At 40.3% G+C, this 19,922-nt stretch overlaps 1 protein-coding gene across 1 annotated transcript; it reads left to right on the forward strand.

Annotated features, from left to right (window-relative positions):
- Positions 1–294: 294 nt before the first annotated feature.
- LOC123511510 (nuclear pore complex protein Nup160-like) lies at positions 295–16,880 on the forward strand. Its single transcript, XM_045267469.1, has 20 exons — positions 295–715; positions 1,522–1,624; positions 1,940–2,017; positions 3,561–3,687; positions 4,104–4,200; positions 4,305–4,500; positions 4,895–5,085; positions 5,373–5,530; positions 6,012–6,086; positions 6,361–6,555; positions 6,746–6,937; positions 7,458–8,935; positions 10,869–11,023; positions 11,294–11,485; positions 11,834–12,004; positions 12,119–12,295; positions 13,106–13,260; positions 14,468–14,581; positions 15,670–15,786; positions 16,099–16,880. The coding sequence occupies exons 1-20, from the start codon at positions 634–636 to the stop codon at positions 16,186–16,188; spliced, it is 4,143 nt and encodes a 1,380-aa protein (XP_045123404.1). The 5' UTR covers positions 295–633; the 3' UTR covers positions 16,189–16,880.
- The last annotated feature ends 3,042 nt before the right edge of the window (positions 16,881–19,922 follow it).

Here is a 19,922-nt window from a genome sequence, read left to right on the forward strand (position 1 = left end):
GATGTATTAGTCTAATACATCTTGCCTATACCTACCTATAGTTTGACAGGTTTATTTACCCACCATAGGGAATAATTTATAGATAATTGTATAGGCTTGGGAAAGAATTATGTAGGCATATACCTTCTGCAAAAAAGAGAATTGTATAGATTTTCTACGAGAGTTTGTATTATTATTATTATCTTTATTCTTTATTAGAAGGTGCCGCAATAAAGACGGACTTGGGAGTGGGGAGAATTTTTGAATCATTTGAGATCAAGATCACCATATTTCGTTATTAACGCGATAACTAAATTCTTAATATATGTTATTGAGAGTATCTACGAAATCATAGTCTGCACAAAGCAATATTCATCAATGGATTCAGTTGCTTTGAGGTGAGAGGTGTGGTGGAGTGTGTCACTGTGCTGCAGCGTATCACTGCCGCGCCGCCAAATGTTTGTTTGTGTCAACACACCTCACACTGCACACCACAGAGCGTGTCGCCGCGCCGCGCTGGTATTGTAGTTACTCCCCACTCCTTGTATTTCTTGCTAATAGAAAGCTATTAAGGGATCTTGTTTTCTCGCGAAGTAATGTGGAGACATTGGTCTAACTTTTGCCCAAGGAAGCAGTAATCCAACGGTGGAAGACATGGGTGGGCAGCTTGGCCTGCGTGAGGTGCTGCCCGACCAGTCTGCGCTGCTGCACTGGAGGAACATCACCATTGACACAGGTATGTACGTCAGGGACCTGTGTGGTGGTGTGAGGGTCAAAGCCGTTTAAACGTTTGGGCCTAGCAACTCAGCAGGGTGAATGCCAAGAAAACTCCCTCCTCACACCGTTTGAGTGGGTCAAGGCATAGCTGCCTCCGTCAGGTTAGGCCAGTGATTCTCAACCTTTTTGTCTCCATTCCCCGTCATGAATTCTTAACAATCGTGTGGCTCCCTTTCATTTATTTCCCAAATCCCTTCCCTACATTGTGCAAACAATTACAATTTTGCACACATTCTCACGTGCACATGCATATGGAACAATATTGGGACTAAGTTTTTTTTTTCTTTTTTTACCAGATTGCTAAATTTAAAGAAGAATTTTTCTTCACCCAGGACAGAGTGATGCAATTATTTATTCAAATTTCCAAAATGAATTAGAAATGTATAGTTTGCAACAGTTCGCCATGGTTCCACTAAATTCTTGCCCGGTCTCCCCAGATTGGGAACTGTTGAGTTAGGCACAGTTTTCTGTTAGGATAAAATGGATAGGGTTAAGTTTAGTCTAGTAAGGTAGTTATTAGTATTTTGGTTTGCCTTTCTAAGGAAAATGTTTTCATCTATAATTATTTCCTTTGATAGAAGTTTTTTTATTATTATGTTTTTTTCAACATGAAATCAAAAGAAAGAAAATGATTTAGTGAATTAACTTAATAAATGTAAGTACAATTTCACTTTTGATCCAGGTGGGATAATCAGAATTACTGTCAAAACCACAAATGAGGGGAATTGTACATGTGTGTATGTATGTGATGTGTTTGTGTTGCAGGTGCTGCTCAGAGCACACTTCAGGACATCAAGGTACCTGAGTATGGAGGAGGTTACGCGTTCAGCCCTGTGTGTCCCTCCACCCGCAACAGATATCTCTTCTGGTCTGTGTTGCACTGTTCCATTTCTTGTAACCTCCACACTAGTTACTGCACATAGTTTAAAAAGCTTCAGTAATATTAGACCCTCAGCTCTAGAAATGTTCACTTCAAATTAGTGTATAGCTGAATTGTATATTTTCAATAAGTTTGTTACAAATTCATTAAAACATAAATGATGTCTCAGTAATTGCTCTGTTCTACAAATTACATTGTGTTATGGATATTGAAATTACTTTAATTTCTTTTGAACACAAAATTAAAAGGAAATTTCTGTTGTTGTGGTGACTGCCTGGTGGTGTGGCATGGATGTGGAAGCAGGCGGGTTTGCCATGACCTGGTGGAGCTGTGGGAGGAGAGTCTGGACCAGGACTTCACCAACAACCATGTGCAACTCAGGTAATGAAATAAACAACCTGCAGACTTTTTAGAAGCTGTATCAGAACTGGTAGGGATGGGAGTCACAGGAAGATGCAAGGGTCAAACAATTGGAGCAGACTGATATGTAACATCAAACTCTCACTCACGAGAAATGGCAAAAGGAAGAGAGACTTCCTTTTCAAACTTGAATTAGATAACAAATTTATGTCTATATAAGATAAGGTGGGCAACCAAAGTGGATTGTTGGAAATTTTAAAAGTACTTGATATGAAGAATATTTTTTAAACTTGTGTGCTGGCTGACTCAGTCTCATATTAGGAACTGCCAAATGATACATAAATAATGACCAGTGGCTTTAACAAAAATTAGACAACCAAATCAGGAGTTCCACTGCCAAGGTATGGGGAAAAGAGTGATGAGTTTGTCTTACAAAAAGAAATAAAGTAAATAAAATGCAAATCAATTATTGTTAGATAAGAAACCCCAACTGAGGAGGGATAACCCTACCTAACTCCCTGCTCTGGGTAGTGACCAGGAGGGAGGGAAGCTAATGTATCCTAACCTAAATGGAGACCAGGGAAATCTGGGAGTACTTAGCCATGGGCCAGTGAATGGTTGTGGGTAGAGAGAATGCCTTGGATGCTGTGATGCATCCTCTTGTGTTATCCTGGAAAGGGAGGTGGCAGCTGTCATCCTACACTCTCTCTCCTATTTTTTCTTGCTGCTGTAATGTCCGCATTGACGTTATGACCACTTGACAGACCTTAGGGAAAGAAGAAGGCTTGTCATCACCCCATCTCTCATCCCTGTCTGTCTGGCATGCCATGGCTACTCACTGCTCCCTTACTCCTTCTGTAACTACTCATTGTTTCTGCTAGAGGACTGATAGCACCAAGTTGGCTGTGTGGGTTAGGACAGGAGGTTGACAATAACAATGGGCCATTCTGACCAAGATGTAAACAACGACTTCTTGTGCTCTTCGTCTTCCCTTCTCTTTTTTTATTATACCTATTCTAAACTCTTTTGGTTTTATGAACATCATCACAGATATATAACCCCTTCGTGGATTACTTCCCACATAGAAACAAACCAGAAGTGAGAAATGTGCACAATTAGGAGAGTGGTATGGAGGCGGGGAGATTTTTGGGAAACCAACAAAAAGGGCTCCTCATCCTCCTCCTCATTAATCAGACACTTTATATAAGGAATATGTACTAATTGGAGCCAAATTTGTGTCCATAATGTGTATGTTTAATACATTCATTATATTACAATAAATTTTGTATGTGAGGGGGAATGAATGCATACTTATGTTTAAATGATGATTACAGTAGTACGTTGACATCTGTTAAGTGTTGTGTTCTTGAAGCTTCAAAACCAGAGTATGTTTTCTGTAATGCTGTATCTCACATGCCACACATTATGGTTATTAATGAAAATCAATTTATCAATGAAATAAGAGAGCTTATAAAAATTAAGAAGAGTTCAACTTGGAGGATACATTTGTTAGGGGAAATTGTGTGGTATTTACTTTTCCTTAATCTTTTAATTGTTTACCCAGGTTTGCTGACACACCTGTCTTGGAGGGACTGAGTGTGCATGAGACGCAGCAGCATGTGTTCATCCTGCTAGCTACTGTGTCATCTGTGCACAGGTTCTGTCTGCCTCACCCCCAGGCCTTTCAGCAGGTGAGTGTCCCGCTAGACCACAACAAATTCAGAATTAGCTAATGCCATCAGCATCACATTATGTGAAATGTATGTCACATTGTTTGCAGTGTGGTGGAGCTTATTTGCTGGGCTTTATTGTTCCTTCTGTTTGTTGACAGTTTTGGATTATCGAAACTTTTTTGAGCCAAGTGTGAGTCCCTAGTTAGGAGTTTGTGAAATTGTCAGAGAGAAGCAGGAGTTCCTTCTTCCCCATCTCTCTCTCTCTCTCTCTCTCTCTCTCTCTCTCTCTCTCTCTCCTCTCCTCTCCTCTCTCTCTCTCTCTCTCTCTCTCTCTCTCTCTCTCTCTCTCTCTCTCTCTCTCTCTCTCTCAATTTAAAATATTTTATGCATCACTGGCATAATACTAATAATGAAGTCTTGCATTGTCTTTCCAGGGAAACAAAGGTCGTCCCCAGTCCATTCTGAGTGACTTGACTTTCCAGTCTCTGAAGGACAACCATCACCTTCACATCCTCAACAGCAGCACTACAGGTGTGTTGCTTTATTTCACACAGCCATTTTATAGAGACCATTGATATATGGTGTGCATTGATTAGCCTCAGAGGATGGCAGTACTAAGTATGTGTTGATAACAGGGGAAGGCTTACCACACACTGCTGGGACTCATTTCGTGGTTAGTGAGGGCATGGCAGTGTTTGTGCTGGGCCAGGCAGCGGGTACCCTCACTGTGGTCAGAATGGTGGACCCTCCCCTTGGCATCACTACACATACCATCAAGAACACCTCCATCGTCAACAGGTTCTTTACCGGCTTCATCCCAGGCATGTTCAGGTGTGTACTGCGTCATTGTTCTCATCCACCAATGAATTCTACAGTTACCTCTTGAAAATAAGGAGAGGCTTCCAAACTATAATGTTCACTTCCTGTAATGGACATTCTTTTCAAATTCCAGATCTAAAATTGTTTTTGTTCATGGGATTATACTTGGTTAATAAATTAAAAGAACTTTTAACAAATATACAACAATGATAGATGAACAATTTCACATTCTGAGCCTCTAGAGGTTACATTCACGTATATGTGAACATAATGATAGAGTAAAGTAAAGTTTAATGAGTGAATTGGAGTTGGTCATGAATTGGCTTAAATTATCTCCAATACTGCTGCCACCATCACCACCACTGCCGTTTTTTTCCATTATTAAGCTGTAGTGTTTGTTTTACAGGGGAGGAGTGGAAGGCTGTGAGACTGTGAGCAGTGTAGTGGTGGGAGAGGTGGCTGCTGGGGAAGTGGTGGCTGTAGGGGTGTGTCGGGATGCAAGGGTAAGGGCTTGGTGCTGCTCTCGCCTCCAGTGTGTGCTGCATCATGATGCCCTGGAGAACACTGCTGAGGCTGGGAGCAGACTGTCACCTGGAGGTGAGCAAACACTCTTTGGATCACTTGTGCACTTGTGGCCATTGTGACATAAGAAAGGCATTAGATTCAAATAAGTTATGACACACTTGCTTGATGTATCATGTTGTAGGTCTCTGGCTTGTGCTGTTTTGAGATCTTAGTAGGGTGCGATCTTACCTTACTTGATTTATTTATTTATTTATTTATTTATTTTTTTTTTTTCTTCTTCTTCTTCTTCTTCTTCTTGCTAGTAAAATGCTAGTCTAATGTGCTTCATACAATGTGACCACTCTCTTTGTATGAGGCAGCCCAGCGTCACCAAGTGAGAAAGACAGGAGAGGGGGAAAACTCTCTGGTGGCAGTATTCCTCACCTTCAGTGAGAAGCACTTGCTGCTGCTGTATCGGCCCAGCATGGTGCAGGGACAGCTCTCCCTCACCCACCTCAAAACACTCTACCCACCGCAGGTCAGTGTTCTCCCAGTGTTGCAGATAGTGTTTTGTAAATACCTTGTTGAACCTCAGCTGATATAAGATAAGAGATTGAAGAAAAATGTGAATTAATCATCAAGTTGTAGACAGGAATGGAAATGTGAAAATATTTGAAAAAAAATTTAATGCATGAAAAATATAATTATTTAATAAAAAAAAAGACCAGTGATTAAAAGTGAAGTCATCCAGTAGTATTTCTTCTCAAAAGTTAATTGTGCAGACAGATTACTTGGATATGTGTTATAGTTCATTCATTCTAGGCTTGGATTCTGCAGTATTTTAAGCTGGCAATAAACAGTTGATTTTCCTTTAGGTGCAATTTGCTAGACAAGAAGTTAAAACATCAGTTTTATTAATCAACTGGTCAGTGGGATGAGCAAACTACACAAAACTTACACATTTAGCTCATAAGTTTATTTAATGTTGAGATTTATCATTTCCTTTCTTGGATCTGCAGTATGATCTGGTTGACATGAGCCTCACATCAGACTATCTGTGGACATTGTGGACAGACTCCTCCAACGAGACACAGGTGAGTCCCTCTAATTCCTTTACTTATCTCATATCTTGTAAGAATATTGAGAAGAGTTACCTCACCTCTCTCTCTCTCTCTCTCTCTCTCTCTCTCTCTCTCTCTCTCTCTCTCTCTCTCTCTCTCTCTCTCTCTCTTTCCAACCATATTTAACCAAGTACAATTGCTTTCCTCACCAAGGAGTTTTGAGGCATTGCTATCTGCAATGAAAAATAATTGAAACTTAATTTTTGAGGTAATGAACTTTAAGGAGGACATTGTTGATGCTTTTCAGCTGCTGTATGCTGCAGTAGAGGGTGGGGAGGATGGCCAGCAGGAGCCTCCAGGCTTGTGCTCTGTGGTCCTGGAGCCCATGCCAGAGAAAGAGGTACCCATCACTGATCCCTTCTTGGACCTGCGGGAGGTGTATCTTCGTGAACTTTTTGTGCCAAATCGTTTTTCAGCTCATACTCTACGCAAGGCATTGGGGGTAAGCTAGATTCCTTCTGTCACAGATAGTGGATTGCTTTTGTACAGTGTATCATTATCTACAGGTGTGTACTTTCTGTGTACATCTTTAATACTATGTCATCCTCTTCCTCTGCAGATTTCTCAGATACCAGAACTGTATGGATAATTTTCTCTGATTGCTAATTTTGCTATGTTCTCTTCTCTTTTAGATCTACAGACGAAGTATTGACCTGGCCAGTCTAGGAGACCGTGGAATGGCAAGACTACAAGAGGAGGTTGAGGCAGCCTTGCGGGATGAGGTGGAGGCAAGAGTTACTTCAGCACTCTCTGAGGAAGAGGTGATGCAGGTGACCCATGAAGTCTGGGCCACCTTCTACTCACACACCCTCCAGTACCACCAGGTGAATGATTCTGCTTCTCCTCCTTTAATTATGGCTAAGACGTAAATGCAAGAACATGAAATTCTATAAAAATCTTCAAAATCTGTTGTTGCAAGAACAGTTTCACAACCTTTTATCTGAAATGTCAAAGGCCAAAAATCTCACCAAACAATTTTCTCTATGGATGTCTTTTACTATATTTATGAAAGTGAATTAAAAAGTTAATATAGTATTATGGTAAAGTCTGTAAAAGCCACTTGCTCAGGCTTTAATTCATAGAGCATTCCCAACTCCTAAGCTGTCATTCCAAAATCTCGGAAGAGTCTAGTCCCAAGGATTTGAAATTAAATATTGTGAAGATATTTGTTGATGATTGAGCTATTTTTGATAGATACTTGTATTAGGTAGGATAGTCATTTAAAGAATGTACTATTTCAGATTAGTTTCTCAGTTTCTCATATGACAGATTGTATTTTCTTACCATTAGTTTTAATTTCTGAAATCCTAGATAACACTGTCTTATCCTTTGTGTCACGAATAGGTTGGCCAGAAGCCTGTTGGTGTGGTTGGAGGAGTCGGTGTGGTGCGGAAACAAGTTGTGTCCTGGGTAAGACCAGTGGATGTAGTGGAGGTGATGGTACTTCTGCCATTAGAAGAATTGCAAGTAGGAATGCTGGCTTCTGTTGTAGGGGAGGACACTGCAAGTGGCCTAGTCAGCTTAGCACGTCCTTTACGCCTGCTACATCAGGCACTACCACCAGAGCAGGCAGCTGCCTTTTCCCTTGACCTGTACCACCTGCAGCCTCCAGACTGCCTTGCAGAAGCCCTTGCTTCTTCTCTTTTAGCCCATGACCCAGTCCTTTCAGCTGCTTTAACCCGTCATCTTACCAGCCTCCCAGGCATCACCTCTGCCCTCTGGGCCTACCTTCATGCCTTGCAGTTAGACCTTGGACTTCCAGATGCATTAGCTCAAGGAGATAATGGAGCATGTCCTGGGGGTGCAGTGGCAGGACTATTGGCAGGCCGGGCAGGAGCTGCTGTTGTGGGTGCAGTTGTTGGACAGGTGGCCCATGTGAGATTCCAGCTGTGCCGAGAGTTGCTGGTATTACAGCAAGCTGCTCTGCAGTTGCCACAGTCTTGCCTTTCTGTAGATGCATCTGCCACAATTAGATCCACTCTGCTGCCCAAGACAGCACTCCTCACTCAGGCCTACTTAGCCTTGCTGCATCTGGCTACAGCTCCAGCTGAGCGTCCTGCCCAGGCTACCTTGGAGACTGCTCGCCGTCAGTTGGCTGTCCTCACATTGGGTTCCGGTCCTTCCCTTCCCACTCAAGCCCGCCCTGCTACTGTACTTGAACTGTTCTTCCTGGGAAGTGGTGGGGATGAGGCACGGGCTCTTGCCTGGCCGGCTTTGGAGCAGGTGTGGTGTCTTGCTCCAGGCTGGGCTACATTGGTCATGCCTTTGGCAATAACACTGGCACAGTTGGCCTGGCCCATCAGTCGCTGCCTTCTTCTGCTAGAATGGATGGTGTGGGCTGGCCAGCATGCAGCAGTGCAGCAGTATGTGCGCCTCCTTCAGCCATGGTGTGAATGGAACAGCTTTTCTCGCAAGTTTCTACTTGGAGTGTCCTTGCTTAATCAGGGAGAGGCAGGGAAGGCAGCCCAGCTCTTGGTTGGAGCCATGGAAGGGGTACTAACAGAAGACTTTCTTGGGGTACGAGTGGCTGGCGGAGCTCCAGACACACTTCCTGATCAGCTGCGCATCACATATTGTCTGAGGGTGGTACGTCTGCTGGAGCAGGCTGGACAGCCAGCTTTGGCCCTACATGTAGCCCAGCAGGGAGTGGCTGTAGCAGCTCCCCAGGAGCCTGCTCTGGCTGCTCTATATTCTGTGGTGTTTAAGCATGAACTGGACCTCCACCATCATGATGAAGCTTTCACTGCCCTGTTGGCCTGTCCTGACCCCCAGCGTCGCCGGAACTGTCTGCGCCAGCTGGTGGTGGCCCTCCATGACCGCAGGTAATAATCACCTATGTTGTTTACCTGTTAGGTTGCATGCAAGGGTAGCTGTATGTGTCCTTTCATGTTTCAATAAGACTACAGTTTCAAAATGCACCATAATTATATATTCTGATTTACACTATGTTCATCTTAATTTTGAAATCAATACGTATTATGAAGAAAATGGTTATAAATGTACAGTCTTGGAGTCCCTCTCTGGGGAAGGGACCAGTAGTGTTGATAATGATGCAATGTCCATCTCCCTACTTTTTCTGCTTGGATGAATATAGTTACTCACAGTAAGCCCCACTTAGTTGTACCCAAATAAGCCAGATATCAGATAAGTCGGACACTTTCAGGATTTTTTTTTTTTTTTTTTTTTTTTTTTTTTTACATTGTACCCTGAGTGAACTGGTGGGCATTTTTTGCCCTTTGATTGAGTAATGTTAAGCCACTTTGCTTAAATACTGACCAAAATACCTCTGCTAGGTCTTACATCATCTGAATCATTTGAGTTGTTCTAACCTGTTTGAGATGTGAAACAGATGTGTGCCATGCCATTACCAATGCCAACATCAGTGTTTACACAGCTGACTGTGTGTGTGTGTGTGTGTGTGTGTGTGTGTGTGTGTGTGTGTGTGTGTGTGTGTGTGTGTGTAATTCACCTTGGTTGCCTGCTGGTCACCCAGCCGGTCTTCCCCATTACGGAACAACCTCAGAGCTCATAGACCGATCTGAGACCACACCACACTCCACACACCGGGAAAGCGAGGCCACAACTCCTCGAGTTACGTCCCATACCTATTTACTGCTAGGTGAACAGGGGCCACACAGTAAGAGGCTTGCCCATTTGCCTCGCCGCTTCCCGAGACTTGAACCCGGCCCTCTCGATTGTGGGTCGAGCATGTTAACCACTACACTACGCGGTGTGTGTGTGTGTGTGCGCGTGCTTGAGTCATGTATGTAGCACCTATTTGCCTACGTAATGCATTATACAGACCAATTGGCCTTTCCTGCCAATCTGTCTGACTTATGCAGGGTTTATTGTACAGTAAGTCCTCGTCTTACACTAGTTTAGTATACGATAAATTCGCAGATATGATAATTGACAATTACTATAATTTTTTCAATTTACGATAAAAAAAAATCGCACTTACAATATTTGAAATTCCCACCGCCTGTGATTGTGGTGCTGCAATGCGACCAAGTCGGACCAATAACAAACCAGTCACTTTCGCGCCAGCACGACAAATAACAGTGAGACTGTGCTCGGTGATTTACTTACATTATTCTCTGCATTTAAGACCAATTCCTGTCCAAAATGTTACCGAAACGTAATTTGGATCTTGGTGAAGAAGTGGGTAAGGGTGAACAAGCCAGGAAAAGTTTAATGTTGGAAACGAAGCTTGATATAGTCAAGAGAAAAGAACTTGGGGAAGGCTCGTCAGCTATAAGCTGTTCCCTGAATTTACCACAGTTGCTACTGTTTTGAGGAATGCTTCAAGTGTTAAGGAGGCAGCAGCTAATGCTTCAAGCCTGCAGGTAAAATTGCTGACAAAACATCGGGAACCCATTATGGATCAGATGGAGGGTTTACTTAAAATTTGGATAGACAGCCAAACACGCCGGCATGCCCCACTCTTGTTGAGCCTCATTTCAGAAAAGGCCCTGTCTATTATTGAAACCTTGAAGGCTAAGATGGATGTTTGTTTATTTTTTTCGATTGACTTTCATACTGAGCTGGAACGTATTCCTATCTAATACATGTTAAAACGGGTTTGGTTTACACTAATTTCGGTTTACAATAGCTTTTTGAGGAACGCATTTCTAGTGTAAAACGAGGACTTACTGTACGTGATTATATGTGGTAGAAAAAAATAAAAGCAAAATAGTACTACAATAATTTTTGAAATACATGTTAGTGAACTTGCACCAATTGCCTGATCCACAGATGCCTGGCCACTCTGGTGGGCTATCAGTATGGAGGCCTGGAGGGTGAAGTGGTCACCATTCTGGAGAATCGGGCACGCTCTGCAGACATTCTCCTCAACAATTACTACCACATCCTTCATGCCTTCCATGTATCTAAACATAACTATAAAAAAGGTTGGTGTCTTTCATAGCGCACCACCCTTTCAAGATACATAAGTATTGCATGTCAAATCAACAACTTTATGATTAGTGGAACACTTTTGTTCAGTTAATGATTTGCCTGAAAGTATTTTTACCAATCATTGAATACTGAAAGTTTACTGCAGTACAGCGTAGAGTTAATTTTTTCCTCTTTGCTTGTGAAATTTGCTTGTTATATTGTATATCTTGCAAATGACATCAGGAAAGAAAGGTATATTTCTAAATAAAAAAAATTGTGATCAGCGGCAAGTGTGATGTACGAGTGTGCGTTGCGCCTCAACGTAGAAGGCGTTGGGGAGAAGGGAGTGAGACAGCAGGGGAAGTGTTACCTAGCATGCCTTAACTGTCTGAGGCACATCCCTGAACAAGAAGCTTGGATAGTGAGGCCTCTGGTCAATCAGCCTTCTGAAGAATCATCAACTGTATCAAGTAAAGGTAAATATGTTCAGCAGTGTCTGCCCAGTTTCAGTGCCACAAACATGAAAAGTATCCTGTGCTTCTCACATAAAATTGATGTTTGAGTAGTAGATTGGAACACATGATGGTTGCAAAGTATATCTAAGTTATTTGTCTATCTATCTTTATCTTTATGTATACACATGCACTAATCAGGTTTGACTTTTCTAGACAAGACAAACACATTTCATACATTACCTATATATAAAAGTCACATTTGTCTGTGTTAGACTTACAATTGTTATTGTATTAAAGTTTTGAAAATTAGGAGAAACATTCAAGCCATGCAGTTAATGTGGGATATTACTTGGTGTTTGATGTTTGCAGGTGAGGGAGTAAGTCCCAAAAGAAGTAGTGAAGGTGAACCTTTGGCTCCTCCACTGCCTCGCTGCCGCCCCCAAGTCAAGGTTTTGGAACTCACCCATATTCAGCGCGAGTATGAATTGGTCCATGCCCGCCTGTTGTTACTTAAGACATTGCCTGATGTTCCTCTCTCTGGTAAGGTTTTTCATGTGTATTGCTTCTTCTGCATGAATTTTGAGTAATATACTATGTATTTCATGTATTTCAAAATTGTTCAAAGAGCAAATTTTATTTTTTACATACTTTCAGGAGGTCCTTTAAATTCTGCTGACACAATCAGCCTTTTGACTCATGCCAAACTGTTCCGTGAGGCTGTGCGGCTTGCAAGGTTGTTTGAGCAGCCAGTGGACCCAGTACTGAAGGGTCTGGCCCACACTTGCCTCCACCCTCCCTTGGTGCGGCCCCCCACACTGGAGGATAACAGCAGTAAGTTTCCTTTTTTCAATACTTGTGTGTTGGAATGTCTAATTGAAACAGGTCTGTAATGTTTACAGGTTTATGGTTCTGATTTAATCTTTTTCATAAGTGCTTATCACTTAAGTCAAGCTTCTGTTTTCAGTCATCAGTATTTTATAAACTGATTGAAATTAGATACTCCTGAGTTAGGGTTGCCATATGTTAACTGTAAAAATTCAACACCTGATATTGCAAAAAGCTGTAAATTAATTGAAGAAAATTCAATTTATATACCTTTGCTACTGTAACAAGGTCACAAGGCCACAAACAAGAAATCAACAATCCAGTGTGACGCCTGTATCAAGGCAGGTTAAAGAGAAAAGATTGGCGCACAGCATGAGGTGAGGCATGCGATGAAGGGAATGCTGGAAGCATTGATTCCATACAAGACCAATACACGGTACTCTTGAGTGAAACCAGACTAAAGCAGCTGCTACCTGGTAAACCCTTCCCCTTCCTCTCTCCCACCATTTCAACCTATAGTAATATGACATTTTTTTAAACAGTTATTGATGGAATCTGAAATTCCTGACATTTGAGGAATTTTAAAAAATCCCCTCTGGATGCAGATTTTGACATGTGAATTCCAGACATGTCTGAGAAAATCCAGACATATGGCAACCTTATCCTGAATGCCTTATTAGTAAATTCACAGTTCCAAATTGTCTTCATATTTTTCTCTCTTTGGAGTCTTCATTATAGGAAGACTAAAACAGGTGAATTTATCAAGAATAATTCTAAGAGTAAAAACACATTAACTATTGTTTATGAATCTTGCAGGAGAGGGTGGTGATAAGGATGTATGGTGGAAGACACTAAAGCAACTAATGGAGCAGGAAGAAAAAGGGAATCAGTCAGTGCTTCATTATGCTGTTGCCTCCACACTCCTGCAGTACTCAACATTATTACCGGCATGGCTAGTTAACTCATACAAGGTCAGAATGCCCGTGTTTCTTTATTTACTGAAGCAATATTTGCAGTAGGATTCATATGCAGTATGTGTTTAGTATGTGCTGCTATGCAACACAGCTGTGGTACTGATTCTCACCTCCCATGGGGCAATGTCAGCACAGTAAGCCTGACTTAGCCATATACCCCATGGTTCATTTGAACACACACACACACCTGACTTCTGATCTCTATAAAATTTCTGATTTGTGCACGGCAAAGGTAGTATTGTCCATTGCCTGAAAAACTCAATTCCTCTATCTATCAACTTGCTACAACCTTCCAGGCAACTATCCTCTTTTCTTGTGACACTCAACCGTCTCCCTCTTCTACACTGAATATCCTTAGTCTATCCTTTACTTATAATCTAAAATGAAAACTTCAAATCTCATCTTTAGCTAAAATAGTTTCTATTAAATTAGGCATTCTAGTCATCTCTGCTAGATTCTTCTTCTTCTCTCTCAAACTGCTAAAACTGTAGTACAGGGAGGGGCCTTATATGAAGTATGCTTCATATGTATGTGGAATTCTACTCATACAGCTCTTTTATACAGGGTGTAATCAGAAGCTTTTTGTCTTATTAACTCCTCTCTTCTGATAGACTGTCTGTCTTCAGCCTCATTCTCATTGCCATTGTGTTGCATCTCTTGCTATCTTCTAATGCTATTTTCATGTCAACTGGTCTTTTGACTTTGCTAACTGCATGCCTCCCTTCCTGTAGCCTCACTGCACAAAACTTTCTTCTTTCTCTCACTTCTGTTTTGTTAATCTCTTTTGTAAAAGTTGCTCAGCATTCTGTCATTTAGCTCTTTGGTAAACTCTGGAACTCCCTGACAGCTTCTATATTTCCACCTTCCAAAAATCTTACAAGAGAGAGATTTCAAGACTCTTATCCTCTGGTTTTGATTAAGGCATTTTACTCTTGTATGAAAACTGGTACTGTAGTGTCCCATCCTCTTTTTTCCCCATTGGCTGGTATCCTCCTACATGGAAAAAAAAAAAAAAAAAAAAAAAGTTTTACGTATGATCTACCAATACACCTTATATAATGAATAGGCTTATTTGCCTCTCACTTTTGTTAACTTGTATTAAATGTGCATAATATATAAAAATAGAAATACCATTGTACCAGATATGTGAAGTGTTACTTAGTAAAGTGAAAAGTCTGTTGACCATCATCTGTCATGTTAACAGGCACGCAACTGTGGTGAACTACTTCGTCTTTACGTGAGCCACGGCCTCCTGGAGGATGCAGTGCGACTTGCCATGCAGTACCTTGATGGAGTGTTGGGACAAGGCACTCAACAGGTGAGTTGAGGTGTTATGATGATGAATTGGTCAGTTGATACAATTTCACTGTTAATTTCTGCATGTGGATCATTAATTAGTTATGCAAGCATAACTGATGTCCTGCATCAGGGCCTGATATCAGAAATGGTTTATCTCTGTTACACCATAATGAAAACACCCCTATTTCCTACAGCTGATTATCTCGGTTGAACCAGATGCTTATGAACTTCTTTCCGAGGTATTTGAAGCTGCATTATGTCTGTACATTGACAACAGATCCTATGCATTTCTTTTAGGAATTTTTAATAGTAATTTTGCTATAACCCATAAATTGCAAGCCACAGCTCAGGCTGTAGGAATTTGAATATTTTTTCTTAAAGGTTCACATGATTGTACTGATAAATATGCTTCAATGGTGTGTGCTGGGAAGCCTATTAACTAATTTTTGTCCAGCTAGCATCACTTAACCTGTAAATTGTGACTTACATGATATGATGTAAAGGCTGTTTTTAAATTTGGTAGCCTATATTTCACTCATGTCTTGAAATAATATTTGGCAACTCAAAAGTGAGTCCATACTGTCTGCCTTACTACAATAAGTGCAAGATTTTTAACAATACAGTACAAGAAACTTTCACTTTACATTAGGCTATGTGGAAATAGTGCAGCATACTGTACAGATAAAAATAGATGAACCTGAATTACAAGTAAATCTGTATTGCATTTAGTGTTTTATCTAGCTATCCTCCTCCCCACCACAACAACTTGTATCTGTCTTATTGGCTCACTCATCACCACAACTATCCACATGTTAGTTCAAGAATGCTTGCAACTTCACTACTCCACCACCCCTGAACCCATGTATGTAATGAACTACTTGGTTCTCCTTTACTTTTCCATGCAATCTTTCATCTTACAACAGTAAAGATTATTTTTGAGAACTTAAAATTTCTATGCTGATAAATTATTGTGCACTATGGGGGCAACAACCAGAACCCTTCCTTTCACAAATACTAGAAATGAATCAACAATTATTTGTGATGTTTGTGAAACATGGTCTCAGAAATTTTGGGATATCACTGTATTTACTGATTTAAAAATTTCAGGTTGGATTAAGCACAGCATTGCATGCTGCTGCTCCCCCAGTGTGGCTGCCCTACACTGCCTTGGACAAGTTACTGCTGGAGCTTAGTGAGGTTCAGCATAACTATCAATACAGGAAGGTGAGTGCTGCGGTGATGTCTTGAATTCATTCATAATCATCTTGCTAGTTTAATCCAGACAGTTTTTATTTTCAGATGATGTAATAGCCTTTTACAACTTGGGAGTTTGTTACTACCATAAAAATTCCGTTTAGCCAATTCCCTGTCTATCTAACACATGGCATATCCTTTGTGTGTTGTGTGTAAAGAATGGATGATTACATTTGCTTTCCCTTCTCAGGTATTTTCTACCATCATTGAATGGAAGCTTCATGCATCACTCAGTAGGGAAATAGTATAATATGAATTAATGCCACTGTATCACCTTTGCAGCTGCGGGAAGATTTGCTGCAGAAACTACAGGTTTACAAGCAAGAACTAGTGCAAGTCTCTCACAATCGAGCAGTTTTCCTTCAAGGATGAAACCTTCTTGTATTGAATCCTCGTGTGTCGTGTAGCACAGCAATGCATCAAGATGGTGTTGAATTCTGCTTTATAAAGCAAAATATTTCAAAAGAACTGAGGCATTAAAAATAAGATGTTGCTGTGACACAAAACTTCAAGATTTATGTAATGATTTAAAAGATGAAGTATTTTGAAGTAAGTTTTTATCTTAGTTTTATTAAGATGAATTTAATGTACAGTGGTGCCTTGGGATACAAGCATCTCGCCTTGTGAGCAAATTGGGTTATTACAACAAAATACTTGGAAAATTCACTTGTGTTATGAGCAATACTGTGATTAACCCACATGGTTCCCACCACTGCATGATGAATCATACACACACACACACACACCACCCAAGCCTTGTTTTCCACACAGTATAAGTGCTTCTTTTTTTTTTTCTTTTTTTCTTTTTTTTGTGATATAGTGAGGGACTACTGTATATTATTTATAGTTATTAGAAAATTTCTTTAATTTTGCATAAAATACCATGTTAATTAATTTTTATATTGATATTTTAGGTGTGAAATGGATTCATTGGATTTCCATCATTTTAAATGGGGAAATTTGCTTTGAGATAGGTGGTTTCAGGATTTGTGCTGTGTTATAGAATGAATTAGATTTGCAACCTGAGATGCAACTGTACTACTTTAATAAAGAAACCAAATTTTTATTTTTGTTTGATCCTTCAATCAGTAGTATATGAAAATTTTAGAGTAAATATTGATTGAAAGCACGTATCAAGACTTGTATCTTATTTTTATTTTCTATTATTATTTTATTTTTATTTGATTTATTTACTTTCTCTCTCTCTCTCTCTCTCTCTCTTCCCCTTTGTAAGAAGGGAGGTCTGCCCAAGGGCAACAAAACTGACTAAACAAAAGACAGATGCCAGCTCAAGTGGGACTTCACATGTATGGGGATATTCCACTCACACAATTTCAGTAGATAGTGTGGAATCAAAAGCTTTTCATCTTATCAATTCCTCTTGTCTAACTGACTGTCTTCAATGTCTTTCTTACCTCAAGAATATTGCATCTCTTGCTATCTTCTGCTATTTTTCAGCCAACTGCTCTTCAGATCTTGCTAACTGCATGCTTCCCCTCTTCTTGCGACCTCACTGCACAAGACTTTCATCTTCTCACCTCTACTTTGTCCACCTCTCTAATGCAAGAGTTGACCAGTACTCTCAATCTTTCATACCTTTTTCTCAAATTCTGTAACACCCTCCCTGCTTCTGTACTTCCATCTTCCGATGACTTGACCTCATTCAAGAGAGAAGTTTCAAGACATAACTTTCTTTCAGCTAACTCTCTGCAACAAGACTGGCAAATGAGTGGGGCTCTTTGTTTACTCTCTGGGTAGCTTTCCCCTCTTACATAAAAGGAAAGTGCGAGAGTGAGGCAAAGGAATGAGATAAATGTTTTGAAACCTCCCTCTTAAATGAGTTCAGGTTATAGAAAAGTGAAAATACAGAAGCAGGCAAGGAATTCCAGAGCTTACCAGAGAAAGGTATCAATCATTGAAAGTACTGGTTAACTCATACATTAGAGAGCTGGACATAATAAGGGTGAGAGAAAGTATTTGTGCAGCAAGGTCATGGGAGGAGGGTAGGCTTGCAAATAGCAAGATCAGAATAGTTGGTATGAAAATAGCAGTAAAAAATAGCAAAAGATGCAGCATTGTGGTGGTGAGAAAGAGGCTGAGGACAGTCAGTCAGAGGAGATGAATTGATAAGATGAAAATCTAATAAGACAGTGAATGGAATCCCCACTATATGCAAAGTGTGTTCCATACTTCCCATTGTATTGCAACAGTTTTCTTTGAATAACATTATGAACACTATTGTATGTCATCAGCATATTATAGTATATCAGCCTCTGATAGGCAAACTAGCCTAACCTATTATATAACAAAGATCTGGCTCACTATATCCAAATGAGTGATAAGTTATGACATCTGAGACACTTGAAACTTTTATGATTTTCACACATTAACCCAACAAGAATTGTTAAGGTATGAAATGCATACACTTGAGAGGGAGGAATTTCTAACGCTGAAGAAAACTGAACAATACAGAAATACCAGGTGTGGAACAAATGGATAGAATAGCAAGGGACCTTTATCATGAATATGAGATCTGGGGCAAAGGAAAATCATCATGATCATAACCAACTGCAAACAATACAAAACAGTAACATAAATCAAAGCTACAAGCCTCTGAGGTACTGACCTGTGTATCTCCCAACAATAGACTTCAACTGATAGCATGCAGATTCCGAGGCTGGTATGATTACAGGTCGTTTGGTGTGCTTAGGCCCAAGCTCACCATACAATTGTGGAGCCTCCTTTCAGTCCTCTTGGTTCAATCTAAGAAACTTCATAAATGAATAATAAGCAACATTATTCAACAAAGAACTTCTGAGTAGCACTGCTTAATACAGCACTATTTGATATTAAATTTTACAGTATTCATAAGCCTCATTAGTCCATTTGCTAAGAAACATTCAACAATTATGTATGATATGGTATCTCCTTACTATCATTAATCAGAAAATTACTAGCCATTGTTCTTTTATCAAGAGTATATATATAATAATTTGTAATGCAGAAAGAGACCATTTGCAGGACATTACCCTTAATATATGATGTATCATAGTAATGGCACTCATCTCTCCTCCTATTGTCTTTATGCATAGCCAGTAGTTTTATGTATGGTAGCCAAGCAAATTAATATAAGAAAATACATGGCTGTTCCCGACCAAGGAGGGTAGCCAAGACAAGGCACACATCTTCCACATTCATACTATTTTCTCAGGCTCTAGGTTCCTGACAAAGAGAAGATACTCCTGTTCCCACCTGGCACAAATAGGTTTGAAACAAGGTTCCTTCATAGCAAATGCCCTTCCCTAGCACATCTATTTGCCCAACACCTGTATGAGACTATTCATGTGTGATACGTCCCTTGGAAGTGATAGAGCTATGTCATTTCTCACGTGTTCACAACTACTCTTTCATTCACTTCTTTCATGCACAATAATTTTCATTTATGTCAATCCTCTTCCCTACAAGACCTCCTTTACACTATTTGTCCATTCTTTGCATGGCCTATCTCACAAATTCAAATCTCATAGTTGATCTTATCAGCCTATCATCCTCTACTCCCTCACTATATCTAAACCAACTTAGCACACATTGTTCTGGCCATTCTGCCAAGTGTGGCAAAGACAGATATCTACCACAGGTATGTTAGCCAGACACCAGACTGGAGAACAATCTCATACAAAGGAACAATTCATCACGTTGAGGAAATAATATTTGCATTATATGTAGCAGGGATATGTGACAGCATGGCAGGATGGTAATCCTCTAGTCAGCATGGCTTATTACACACAGACAACAGAATAAAGATCAAAATAAACTACACAGATACATACTCAAATAGATAGTTTCTCATTCATATCATGCATCATAATCAAGCAGTTTATTCCTGCTGTTCTGATGCACACTGCCACAACTATGATGAGTTATAGCTTTATTAACTTATTAAATGAATACTACAATAATTAGTGAAGAAACTTAGCCACATTACTGTGATTGTGACCTCTCACAATTCCTGGACTACAATGGGGAGGAGGTTGGAAGAAAATAAAAAAATTGGATTTTAAGATGCATATTAAAGAAAGGGCAAGCAGTATCACAGAGGGCACATA

This window comes from Portunus trituberculatus, chromosome 31 (assembly GCF_017591435.1).
Source record: "Portunus trituberculatus isolate SZX2019 chromosome 31, ASM1759143v1, whole genome shotgun sequence".
Classification (NCBI taxonomy): domain Eukaryota; kingdom Metazoa; phylum Arthropoda; class Malacostraca; order Decapoda; family Portunidae; genus Portunus; species Portunus trituberculatus.

Coding starts and splice junctions, on each gene's coding strand:
- LOC123511510 (XM_045267469.1), top strand. CDS start 634: ATGGGTGGGCAGCTTGGCCTGCGTGAGGTGCTGCCCGACCAGTCTGCG. Junction 2,018..3,560: donor AACAACCATGTGCAACTCAG/GTAATGAAATAA, acceptor TTGTTTACCCAG/GTTTGCTGACACACCTGTCT. Junction 12,296..13,105: donor CACACTGGAGGATAACAGCA/GTAAGTTTCCTT, acceptor TGAATCTTGCAG/GAGAGGGTGGTGATAAGGAT.